Source organism: Lissotriton vulgaris, chromosome 7 (genome assembly GCF_964263255.1).
Source record: "Lissotriton vulgaris chromosome 7, aLisVul1.2, whole genome shotgun sequence".
In the NCBI taxonomy this organism is placed as follows: domain Eukaryota; kingdom Metazoa; phylum Chordata; class Amphibia; order Caudata; family Salamandridae; genus Lissotriton; species Lissotriton vulgaris.
Genome location: NC_141695.1, coordinates 1,193,911,035 through 1,193,924,296, shown reverse-complemented (window position 1 = coordinate 1,193,924,296; position 13,262 = coordinate 1,193,911,035). Strand labels below are relative to the sequence as shown.

The 13,262-nt window shown below is 44.3% G+C and overlaps 1 protein-coding gene across 1 annotated transcript in view; it reads left to right on the top strand.

Moving 5' to 3' along the window:
* Positions 1-13,262, top strand: part of LOC147703147 (integrin alpha-L-like) — a 546,902-nt gene that overhangs the window by 464,243 nt on the left and 69,397 nt on the right. Inside the window, exon 22 of the mRNA XM_086931681.1 lies at positions 11,652-11,731. Coding sequence (XP_086787807.1) covers positions 11,652-11,731 — 80 coding nt within the window. The remainder of the gene's footprint in view (positions 1-11,651; positions 11,732-13,262) is intronic.

Sequence of the window (13,262 nt, the reverse complement as noted above, 5' to 3'; positions counted from 1 at the left end):
CAGTGGTTTTTATAATTATGAAACATTAATTACTTGGGAAACGGTCCAAATGCGAACCATCCCAATGACCACTGCCCTTTCTCTGAGTTTTCTACAGCTAGCCAATTTAAATAAAATTAATTATTTAACAATGGGCGAAACCACATGTCAAATTGCTAAAGAAATGGCAAACAAAATGATGGGGGTTGGCTGTTGGTATCACCTACTCCACCAAAAGGTCCACTCTGATGAGATTATGACAAGAGAGCTTCAAAGAATTTATTCTACAACAGGTCTTAGGTTTAATGTTAAAGAATGGCAGCAGCTCAGCCAGTTAGCAAGGAAACCACTCAGAGGGGCTAATTTTAAGAGGATTCATTTTTTGTCAAGATGGTTGCTGTATTATACACCTCAGAGATTGTCCACTATGTTTCAAACGTGTTTTAATCAATGTTTTAGATGTAACAAACAGGACGAGGGTGGTTGGGTACATATAGTTTATGAGTGTAACAATCTACAACAGTCCTGGCAAGGGGTTTTGCTAAGACTTCTTTGATTCTATCTGTAAGAATTGAGCCATCAGTCATGCTGGTGTTATTTGGTTCCTCAGGCGAGGTAAAAAGTTTAACCAAAAACCAGCAGTATATTACATCTGTCTCAACATTATTAGTGAGGGCAAACCGATATGCTCTCTTCACAGCATTTACCACCCACCCAGGGACAACTTCACCTTTTCCCAACAAATCATGGATTTGATCTCAACCAATTCCGGACGGCAGCTCACCCAAATATACCTTGGTGACTTCAACCTCCACTGGAATGATCGCAACGACGCGGTGGTAAACAGTCTTAAAAATGTCCTAGATGCCCTTAACCTCACCCAAATATGCAGCGGCCCGACCCACGAGAAAGGTTCTACCCTCGACTTGATCATCTCCAAAGAGGACTCTATCCAACTCGAATCCATCCAACCCTGTGACTGGTCAGATCACCATATTATCACATTCTTTATCAATGAAAAAGTCAAAGTCAACCCGACTCAACTCTCCAAGCCCAAAGTCTGGAAAAGAGACTCGAAGAAGCTAAACCCAGGCTCTTTGCCCCCTAACAGCTGCAATCTCCTACTCCCACCGACAGGCGCTACGGACGTCCAAACTCTGACTGACCACTATCTCAACGCTATGACCTCTATAATTAATGAGGCTGCACCTATGCAGCTAAAAAGAGTCTCTACTAAAATCTCCAAACCATGGTACAACGGGAGTCTCAATGAGGATAGACGAGACATGCGAATGGCAGAGCGTACTTGGAGATCAGATCCCTCTGCAATGCACCTAAAAGAGCTGAAGAAAAAGAGAAACGCCTACTTCAGGAAAATAAAACGCTCAAAATCAGACTTCTTCAGCCTCCAACTCGACCAAGCAAAAAAACGCCCGAGAAAACTGTTTGAGCTAATCCATTCACAATCCAAGGAGCAACCCCAACCACTCAACACTGGGCGTGAGGCACCCTTCTGTGATGACTTCGCTGCTTTCTTTATCCAAAAAACTGACAAAATAAAAAGCGATCTCCTCATTGACGCAAGCCTATACTCCAAACCCCAATGCATAGCACCCACTGAACCAAAAAACAATGCTACATGGTCAACCTTCGGCACATACTCGGAAGAAGAAATTGGCAAACTGCTCAGCACCCTGAAACCATCCAATCACCTCACGGACCCCCTCCCTGCCTCTGCAGTAAAAGACTTTACCCCTTTGCTTCTCCCTCTCTGGACTAAAATTATCAACAGCTCCCTCCAACAGGGAAGCATACCTGACTCCCTCAAAGTTGGCCAGGTCACACCTCTACTAAAGAAACCTACAGCCGACCCCTCCGATCTCAACAATTACCGTCCCATCACCAATATCCCCACTCTCGCCAAACTGCTGGAAAAATGCGCACAACTACAATTGACTAAACACATTGAGCAATTTGATCTCCTCAACCCTTACCAGTCAGGCTTCTGAGCAGGACACAGCACAGAAACTGCGATGACTCACATAATTGACGACGCACTTCAAATGCTAGACCAAAACGACACCTGCCTCCTCATCCTTCTTGATCTCTCTTCAGCATACGACACCGTTAAACATGAGAATCTACTAGAACTACTAAACACAAGAATGGGTTTATCTGGAACTGTTCTCAAATGGTTCACTTCCTTTCTTCACAACAGGTCGCAGAAATTCAAGAGCAAGAACCTGATGTCCTCGCCAATACCTGTAACGCTAGGCGTCCCCCAAGGATCCTCTCTATCCCCAAACTTGTTCAACCTAGCCATGGAACCTCTCACCACCCTGCTACAAGCATCCAATGTACACTTTCACATGTACGCCGATGACACCCAACTTTACCTCAAATTACAATCCCCCAATGACATCCTGCTCCTGAACTCAACAATCAGATGCACCCAATCCTGGCTTGCAGATAATCACCTCAAACTCAATGCCCTGAAAACAGAGTTCCTTCTGATCTCACCTCCAGCGAAGATATCCACCACTCAAATCTGGCTTAAACACCTAACCGCACTCAATGTCCAACCCACCATCGTGGACTCAGCAAAATCCTTAGGCATAACACTTGACACCAATCTCAGCATGCAGCAACATATCAGCAAGGCAACAAAGGGAGCGAACTTCCAGATCAATACTCTGAGGAAACTTAAACCCTACCTCCCAGCCAAAGACTTCCAAACCGCAGTACAAGCACTAGTCATCCCACGAATTGAATACGGCAGCACCGCCCTCTGCGGACTCCCCCTAACTACAATCGCACCACTAAGAGCTTCCCTAAATGCTGCAGCGAGACTCATCACTGGGTCAAAAAAGCACTCCCACATTACCCCTGACTTGAAATCCCTGAATTGGCTGCCTTTTGAAGCCAGAATACATCTGAAAATCGCCTGCATGACACACAAGGCGGTACACCTAAACTCACCCGGCTACCTCGCTCAGAAATTGACAATCTCTGGGGGAATTAGAAACACGAGGGGCACAAACAATCTTCTGCTGAAACCTCGAAGATTCCGGAAGGAAAAAACATACAAGCGCTCCTTCTCAGGAATGGCGCCTAGGATTTGGAACTCACTCCCTCCAGAAACCAGGCTTATATCCTCCTTTACACTCTTTAACACCTTGGCTGCTAGGTGTTTTCCCCCCCTGTGCTGGAAACTGCACTTAGGCTGTATTCTTGACGAGCTCAGCTCGTCATCAGCACAGCTCAACTGTGCATCATGACGAGCTGAGCTCGTCTTCAGCATCGAAAGGGTTAAAAGAGAAGTAAAAGCTATCCTCATGACTAAATACACTTGAACTATTATCTCGAACTCTGTTAACACCCTGCACCGTTCTGTATCACATGTTTGACCCCTTTACTTATTTGTATGAGTTGTCTTATTACGCACATGAACTATTATCTTGAACTCTGTTAACACCCTGCACCGATCTGTATCACATGTTAGACCCCTTTACTTATTTGTATGAGTTGTCTTATTACGCACATGATTGGCTTTGCAGCCATCTATTTGTACTGTGTGATCTATTGATCTATTTGTTTGACTATGTTCCTTCATGTACCCTCTATGTAAAGCACTCTGATATCTGCGAAGATCTTGTTTGCGCTATATAAAACTTTGAAAATAAAAAAAATAAAAAAATAAATTATATTAATTTCTATTGCTGTTGCCAGGTCACTGGTTCTCCAAAACTGGGGACCCAATAAACAATCTAGTATTGAGCATTGGTTCAATAAAGTGGTTAGAACCTGCAGATTTGAGGAGACTTTTGCCAAACGTGTAGGAGCTATCGTGAATTTTAGGGGTATTTGTAAAAAAAAATGTTCTAATCTTTCCTAATTCTATACTGCACAATGCACTTTGGGTAATATTCGATTTTTTTTTGGTCTTATCTATGAAGGTTTTGAGTAAGGTACTCAAGGTGATTAGAGGTATTTATTGCTGCTAAACTTATATGCACTTTATATCGGATGTTTTTTTTTGGTTGGGTTGGTTTGGAAAAGTGATATTATTAATTAAAATAATGTAAAAGATTTAAAGGGAGTTTTTTCAGAGAGAAAGTGGAAATTTTCAGAATGATGATTTCTATTCGATTGACTGTATTCATTATTAATTAACTGTGTATTTTTTTTGACTCTATAAAATTCCTTGCCGAATTTTTTTCTTTTAAAGAATGGTTTCCTCTGCTAAATTATCTGATTGTATATACTTGAATTGATTTGCTACTATGTCAATTCTTTTCCCTGTTCTCAATAAAATAAAATACATTTTAAAAAAAGGAGAAAAAAGGTATAGAGAGTTAACCATGTTCGTCCTTGGGCTTTACATGCCACCATGTTTTTTCTTTATTATGTTATTATGTTTATATATTTTGGGCCTGTTTCACAGATCGCATTTTATAGTATGACTTTAGTGCTATAGTAGTACTACAAAACATTCAACAAAGTGCTATTCACAAACTGCACTTTTGTAGTAACTTACACTACTGCTTATGTTTAATACTTTTTGGTATTCACAAACTCCACTTCCGTAATAACTTACACTTTTGTGGTAACCTATACTTTTGTAGTACGTCCCTATCGCCGCTATTTTCTATGGGATGGTGTTGTAGTATGTGAGTTCTGGACTTACCACAGAAGTGGCAGTTACTACAAAGGTGCAGTTTGTGAATACTGAAAAATAGCAAACGTACTCAAAAGTGTACATTTACTTCAAAGCTTTAGTAGCCTTTGCGAATCAGGCTCTGTACTTCACTGTGCTGCTAGAGAATTACTGCAAAGAAGAGTTGTCACAATCGAGCCTCCAGTCTTGTAATACAATTCAGCCTCAATACTTTGGCAGGCTATGATGGCCTGTATGCAAGCCTCGAGAAATCTACTCACCCACTTGTTATGGCGAGTCAGATTTTACAAGGGCAAGCTATTTTTAGGGCCTACTGTCCGGTCTAATGAGAGAGCTCAAGCTGGCAAAGAACAGGTGTTCTGTTCAGTCAGAAAGTGATTGAGCAATTAAGGTACCTTTAAATCTTGTTATATCTTGTCAGATTTGCTGTGGTTCAAAGACAGGGTTCAAATGTCAGAGTATGTGTTCTAAGGCATTGCTCTTTATTTTATCCCTGAAATTGTTGTTTACTTTTCTTTCTCTGACTGCAAAGTTAGAGGATTTTGTAAAGTGAACTGTCTGACAATGGTGCTGGGCACAAAGGATTTAAATAGCTTGTAAATTAACTGTTCAAATATCAAAGTATATTTTAGTAGTTCAGAAAGCACTTTTTTTTGTAATTCTGAAGGGAAATGGAAAAAAAAAATTAATAGGATAAAAAAAAAATCAAAATACTTTACTTGGTAATGAGGAAAAGATAAATATTTGCTGAAATGCAGTTTCCACACATTATTGTTTTCACGCTGTATATTTTTATCAGTGAGTGGCAAAGTTTGTGGCCCTTTAATCGAAAATGTCTGTAAATAACAGTGCACTACCACCACAACCTTTAATGATATATTCATTTCACAGTAAGAGTTTTTAAATATGAGCTGAAAAACATTTCTTCCATGCCCTGAAGACAATGCTGTTAGTGAACTGAGACACTAGTCGGGGTCATGTGTACCCTATATGTGGGCTAGATTTGTATTGTGCCTGGAGCAAAGGTTTAGTCTATTAAATCAAACAAGAGTGTTTTTTTACAGTAGACATACTGAACTCATATATTTGAATGTGCTCTTGTATGTGAACATGAAGAAAAAGGTGACTGAGTGAAATAAAATAATTGCGTAGGATCAATTTGCGATAAGTCCATGGGGCAAGCACATTACAGTTAGATCGAGTAGATTATTCAAGTCACTAGAGCGGCAGGTAGCATTTTTACGGTTTTTCGAGACCAGTATGGTTGACTGATGAAAGGCAGTTTGATGGGAATGTGTCAGAAACATGTCGGCGTGCCTTTCAAAAGACTAGTGGGGTAGAGGTAGTTTGGCCAGTCCCTCTAAAGAACAAAATCTGATGAAGACTCAGACACTTTTGGCCTGCATCTATAATAGTGCTGAGACGGTATGTGATATCTCAGTGGATATTATTGATACTCTGTGTGTGTCAGTTCAATTCAATTTTTTTATTTTATTTTGTTTGCAAGTTTTTTTTTCTAAAGGCAAAATGTTAAGTTGAACAGTGGAATGGTGTAGAATGAGTGGCAATTAGGGTATGATTTCTGTAGTAACCATTGTAGCAGATACTGTTCACCATTATGGCATGGGCTTGGGAAATGGTTCAAAAGTTGCTATGCTATTCTGCTCTATGTATGTTGATGGAATCAATAAATACAATTTGGGAAAATAAGTACTGTGACAGTCATTCATGTCAGGATTTACATCCCAAAGGGCAGGCAGGCAACTGAAGAGATAAAAAAAAAGTAGCACTAAAAAGCACATTATTTGAATGATATATTTTTATCGGATATGTAAGCTTTAGCACTTTGCTTGCTTAAAAAGAATAATTGGCACTTCACCATCTGTGTCCTAATTGGCAAATACAGGAATATGTTGTTCGATGTCCCGGAAGATAATGCACAGCTGTCAGTTAACAAGCATTAGCGCTATGGGATAACTGTATCCAGGCGTGGGTACTATCAAAATCAAACTTCAGACTGGTAGTGTTAAACAGAGACCGCATAAGACAACCACACCAAGTTTAGCTCTGTTAAAAGTAAGTTGACTACACACTTGAGCACCACTTCGGCCAGCTTTGAGTGGGAAGCCAGTGAAGTCCCACACGGCGCCCTAAACTAAAACTCTTATTATTGCGTACCCAGTGGTTGAAGTGGGTGGCATTTATTGGAATGATGTTCCCAATTTTCAAAAAATATATTTACAAAAGTTTCCCTGCTGTTTTTTTGTTTTTTTCAAACACAAAGTTACTGAACTGTAAATTCTGTTAATGAGGTGCCTATCTCTGGAAGGGCAGAAAGAAGGATCTCCTGAACTATGAAAAGGGAGAGGCAGTCAGAGAACAAGCATTTGTAATGCAATAGGTCCCGCATTAACGAGAGTTTGAGCTATTGGCATTGTAAATGACAATGTCTTTTATTTATATGTTGATTTTGAAACACATAAAAAAAGGCATTGTCATTTACAATGCCAATAGCTTAAACTCTTGCAAAAGCGGACCTATTACATTGCAAATGCCAGTGCCCTTGCTATAATTTTTTTTTTTAAGCGTTAGGAGAGAGCGTGTCCTGCCTGCAGCAGGAGGGAAGACAAAGCTATTTGAAAAAATATTGCTCGTAGGCTGTAATTAAAGCCTACTGAGTAACAACACACGTAACAGGGGGTGTCACCATGGGAGGTTTTAAAATTAGACACTGCGGTACTAAGGAGGGACTACTAAGCCTTTTGACCAATGAACAGCCACAGTTTACAGTGGACAATGACACAATCCAATAAAAATATGGGTGGGGAGTGGGTGGAGCTCCAAGTCCCTACCTGAAGACAGCATGCGCTGTATGCGCTGCCCAGGCTCGAACTAAAAAAACTTACAGCCTTCACACAAGGGTGCATACTGCCTAAAAGAAATGTAAATGTGTGCAACTGGTTAATCAGTAAATCTAAATGTTTCTTCAGAGACACTATATTACTTTCATTGTTGGACTCATTTGAGGCTTCATAGCGACAATATTCTTTTTGAGAGGTTATGTAAGGATGCTACCAAATGAGTACTAGGTTGCGTCCTGAATATAAACATAGAAAAATGTTCGCACTAGGTGCAGTCAGACTTAATTTTACTAAAAATATATAGTTTGGAAACACTTTTTAATAAATGCTAAATTTCTTTGCACAATTTGCAGTAGCCTGTGTTATACTGTGTGTAATACAATTTTACAATAAAGGGTTGCATTCACAGTGTTTTCAGTCACAGGCTGGGACTTTGTACCACTATAACTACACGTCACTATTCCCAGTTGGAAAAAGCAGGATTTAATTCTGTAAGTGGTTAAAACACAGACATCTGCCATAATCACATTAACAAATCAAGCTTTCATAACGTGACAGAGTGTATTTCCCAATGATTACATTAACCTGCATTTGTTTTCCATTTAAGGTGTATGTTTTATTTTCTATGGATGTACCTGAATGTGAATGACAAAGGAAAAGGTTGCAGAGTATTTTTAGCTGCATCTGTATCCCCACTATGGAGCACACTGACCCCACCCCGAACACACTGGCCCTGCCCCACTGCACTCAGGATCACAGTTCCCATATTTTTAGGTCTCGCCTGAGACAATTGCTGGCGAGATTATAGTAAGGGGAAAAGAAAAGGCTACCAAAGAGCTTTAAAAATGCGGTTTATGCCCAGTGCATGTAGGAATAAAGCGCGAAGCTGGCATCTGGACTGCTTTCGCCAGCGGGCGCTAGGCCTCACTTCCTGCTCCGCCTCTTACTTTCGCTATCGCTCACACCCATATGCTCATTCCCTCCCACCCTTCCTTTGATGCCAGAGGGCTTTGGAATGCGGATTATGGCCAGTGCATGTGCCTCACCATTTGCTTCCCCACCCCCGCATCAGACTTCAAAGGCTGCCGCTCCCCCGGCCCCCCGCATCAGACATTAAAGGAATGCACTCCCCGCTATCTTGTTCTTTTAGCCCTACACTCGCCATGCATTAGCTAAAGCTCACCAGTGAGCCTTTTGCCACTCACTAAAAGCTCCTCTCCTCACGTCTCGCTCTCGCACCCACACTCTTTCTGTTACTTCTTGCTCTCTTTATCTCCATTCCTTCCCTGTAGTTCTCTCTCATTCTCGCGCTCTCCCTCACTCTCCCCGTAACATCCCTCTCGCTAACCGACTTTCCCATTCAATGCTGAATATTGAAAAATATAAGCAGTCGACAGGTGTTTTTCACTCAATTTTGTTCACTTTCTACGTGCGCACCACTCGTGTGTTATTTTTTTTTCTCCTCCTACCCCTCTCTCTATGTCTCTTTCTTGCTCTCGCAACCACGCTCTTTCTGTTACTTCTTGCTCTCCCTCCAACTCCACCCTCCAACTCCAACTCCACCCTCCAACTCACACTCCACCCTCCAACTCCACCCTCCAACTCCACCCTCCAACTCCACCCTCCAACTCCAACTCCACCCTCCAACTCCACCCCCACGCTCCAACTCCAACGCAGCCCTCCAACTTCAACTCCACCCTCCAACTCCAACTCCACCCTCCAGCTCCACCCTCCAACTCCAACTCCACCCTCCAACTCCACCCTCCATTACTCAGGAACACCACCACATCACTCAGGGACACCACCACATCACTCAGGGGCACCACCACATCACTCAGGAACACCACCACATCACTCAGGGGCACCACCACTTCACTCAGTGACACCACCACATCACTCGGAACACCACCACATCACTCGGGGACACCACCACATCACTCTGAGACACCACCACATCACTCAAGGACACCACCACATCACTCAGGAACACCACCACATCACTCGGGGACACCACCACATCACTCGGGGACACCACCACATCACTCTGGGAATACCACCACATCACTCGGGGACACCACCACATCACTCAGGGACACCACCACATCACTCGGGGACACCACCACATCACTCAGGGACACCACCACATCACTCGGGAATACCACCCTCCAACTCCAACTCCACCGTCCAACTCCAACTCCAACTCCACCCTCCAACTCCAACTCCACCCTCCAACTCCACCCTCCAACTCCAACTCCACCCTCCACCCTCCAACTCCACCCTCCAACTCCAACTCCACTCTCCAACTCCAACTCCACCCTCCAACTCCACCCTTGAACTCCACCCTCCAACTCTAACTCCACCCTCCAACTCCAACTCCACCCTCCAACTCCACCTTCCAACTCCACCCTCCAACTCCACCCTCCAACTCCAACCTGCGAATCCAACTCCACCCTCCAACTCCAACTCCACCCTCCACCTCCAACTCCACCCTCCAACTCCAACTACAACTCCACCCTCCAACTCCAACTCCACCCTCCAACTCCACCCTCCAACTCCAACTCCACCCTCCAACTCCACCCTCCAACTCCAATCTCCATCACTCAGGAACACCACCACATCACTCAGGGAAACCACCACATCACTCAGGGGCACCACCAAATCACTCAGGGGCACCACTCAGGGGCAGCACCACATCACTCAGGAACACCACCACATCACTCGGGGACAGCACTGCATCACTCGGGGACACCACTACATCACTCTGGGACATCACCACATCACTCAGGGACATCACAACATCACTCAGGGGCACCACCACATCACTCAGGTGCACCACTCAGGTTCACCACCACATCACTCAGAGACACTACCACATCACTCGGGGACACCACCACATCACTCGGGGACCCCACCACATCACTCGGGGACACCACCACATCACTCAGGGACACCACCACATCACTCTGGGTACAGCACCACATCTCTCAGGGACACCACCACATCACTCAGGGACACCACCACATCAATCGGGGCACCACCACATCACTCTGGGATACCACCACATCATTCGGGGACACCACCACCTCACTCTGGGACACCACCACATCACTCTAATACACCACCACATCACTTAGCGCAACCACATCATCACTCAGCACCCCAACAGCACTGTCCTTGCTTGCTACCAACAAGCATTGCCATAGCCAATAGGACTCGCATTAGGAAAGTGTAAGCTATTGGCTTTGTGAATAACTATGTTATTAATTTATATATTTTCAAAGCCAACACATATTAAAAAAATGTGTCATTTACAATACCAATAGCTCACACTTTCCTAATGCAAGACCTATTGCATTGCAAATGCTTGTTGTACCCACTTCTACGCTGTTCCCAGTGCACAAACATCAGGTTTTGTGCTACAAAATGGGAAAATATAATATATTTTACAAATAAAATCCCCTTACCAATGTGCCTTGGCTTCTTTGTCAAAACCTCTGTCACCTCTGCCAGTGCCCACTGGGCAGGCACGGACAGCAGCACCAACCGCATGGCCAAAATCCGCCACGGAAGAGCAGGCTGCACAGACCAGAGGCTGAGGAGGATGGCCGCTGCACCCTTTCCCTCGCCCACATTCCTCCAAGAGAGGTGCGTCCTAGCGCTTAGGCGGGCCTAAGAGTGCTTTCCTTGAGTCTCTGCACCCAAACCTATTCAAGCCACAATCTAAACCCATAGAGGCTCTTGGGAGTCTTTGGGGTGGGCTCAGACTCCTGCACAGAGAATTTCTCAGCCGAACAGTGGCGATGCGTTCCCAAGCGGCTCCGGGCACTCCCCATCCTAAAAACTGGAACAATAGTGCATCTAGACAGAGGGCCAGATTTATTTCCTGGCTCGCGACCCTTGTTTCACCAGAGTGAAGGAGTAAACTGTCCACCAGATTTACAAATGACCACCAAGCTGGAACTCATTGGTTCCTGTCAATGGATTTCGTGGTTTGGTACAGCACAGTACATACACAGGCAGTCATAGTGAACCGGTCACAGGAAGTCTCACAAAGAAAGTCACAGTCAGCCTCATGGAGCATCGCCAAGTTACTAAGGGCTGTTGTTGATGTCTACCATCTTTCATTCTCACAGGCCATGCTTTCATTCCTGTTTGACGTTCTTGGCAACAGCTCGTGGGGGGAGTTTGTGAACATGAAGGCGTCAGTCAGCAGGTAAGAAGCCAGACTCCCCAAAAGCATCTGCTCTTTTCCTCTCATCCCAGTGCACTCTGGGCACACACTTATCTATTGATATGACCAATAAATTCTTTCAAGAGTAGTAGTGCAACCCCTGTTCGACATTTGACTCCCCAGTTAAATGTGGTACTCCTCGCTTTGCCCTCTCCCGACTCACTTGATTGAGATCCTTATTGCCACTACTTCTTCTTTCCCGGAAAAGAAGATTCCAGCCAGTTTCAGACGTCCCTGGAGAAATTTGAATCTAGAGCATTTCCATCAACTGCTGATGAAATTCCATCCTTCACCTCCTACTGAAGTCTCCCGGGGCTATGATACTTTCTGTGAATGGCTCAATCAATCTTTAGATAAACTCATTCCGGCCAAGTGGTGTAAGACCAAATCAAGCCCTTCAAGCCCTTGGTACGATGAATCTTTGAAAGCTCTTAAAGTCTCCTGCAAAAAAGCAGAACGCGCTTGGCGTAAAGCGTATGATACTGACCTCAAGGCGGCCTATAGGGCTTGCACTAGAGTGTATCATCGGGCCATTTGCACTGCTAGGGCTGCTTTTTACGCTCAGGAGATAAAAAATAGTACAAACCCCTCCAAGGTCATCTTCAGGGTATGTAAGGACCTTACCAGCAAGAGGACGGACACTGTTACTATTGAGCCCTCCTTGGCACATTGCGAGGATCTAGCCTCATTTTTTGTTGAAAAGGTGGAGGCCATCTACAGGTCTTTTTCTCAGCTTCCCATCAGGGAGGAAATGCCTACTTCTATGGCCCCAAAATCATTGCTAACCATCCCTAGTCCGACCAGGGATGAGTTTTTAGCTCTGACAACAAAAGTTAAATCCGGCTCTCCGGATGATCCTTTGCGACCTGCTCAATTCCGGGAACTTGCTGAATGCTGCTATCCTGCCCTTCATGATCTCATCAACATATCTTTCAGCTCCGGCAGTGTTCCTAAGGCCTGGAAACAGGCTATGGTCATTCCGATCCTTAAGAAACCTACCCTCGATCCGACCAAACCAGAACACTACCGGCCCATTTCCCTTCTTCCTTGGCCAGCCAAGCTAGCGGAAGCTCATGCTAACCGCATTTTATCTGCTCACCTGCAAGAAACGAATCGACTGGATATTTCCCAGAATGGATTCCGTGCAGGTCATAGCACCGAAACAGCTCTCTTGGCTGTGGTGGAACACATAAGGAAGATGTTGGATCAGGGTCAGACGGCGGCACTGATCCTTTTGGATCTCAGTGCCGCTTTCGACACGGTGTCCCATCAGATTTTATTACATCGTCTGATGGAGGCTGGAGTCGGAGAGACGGCACTTGAGTGGTTTCGCTCTTTTCTTAAGGATCGAGGTTTTAAAGTGTCCACCCCCCCTTTTGTTTCTGCGTCACGTCCTATTCTTCAGGGTGTTCCCCAAGGTTCGGCTCTTAGTCCCACTTTATTTAATTTGTATGTTCAGCCTTTGGCGGAGGTTGCCCATAGTTTTGGTCTTTCCTTAGTGTCATACGCCGAT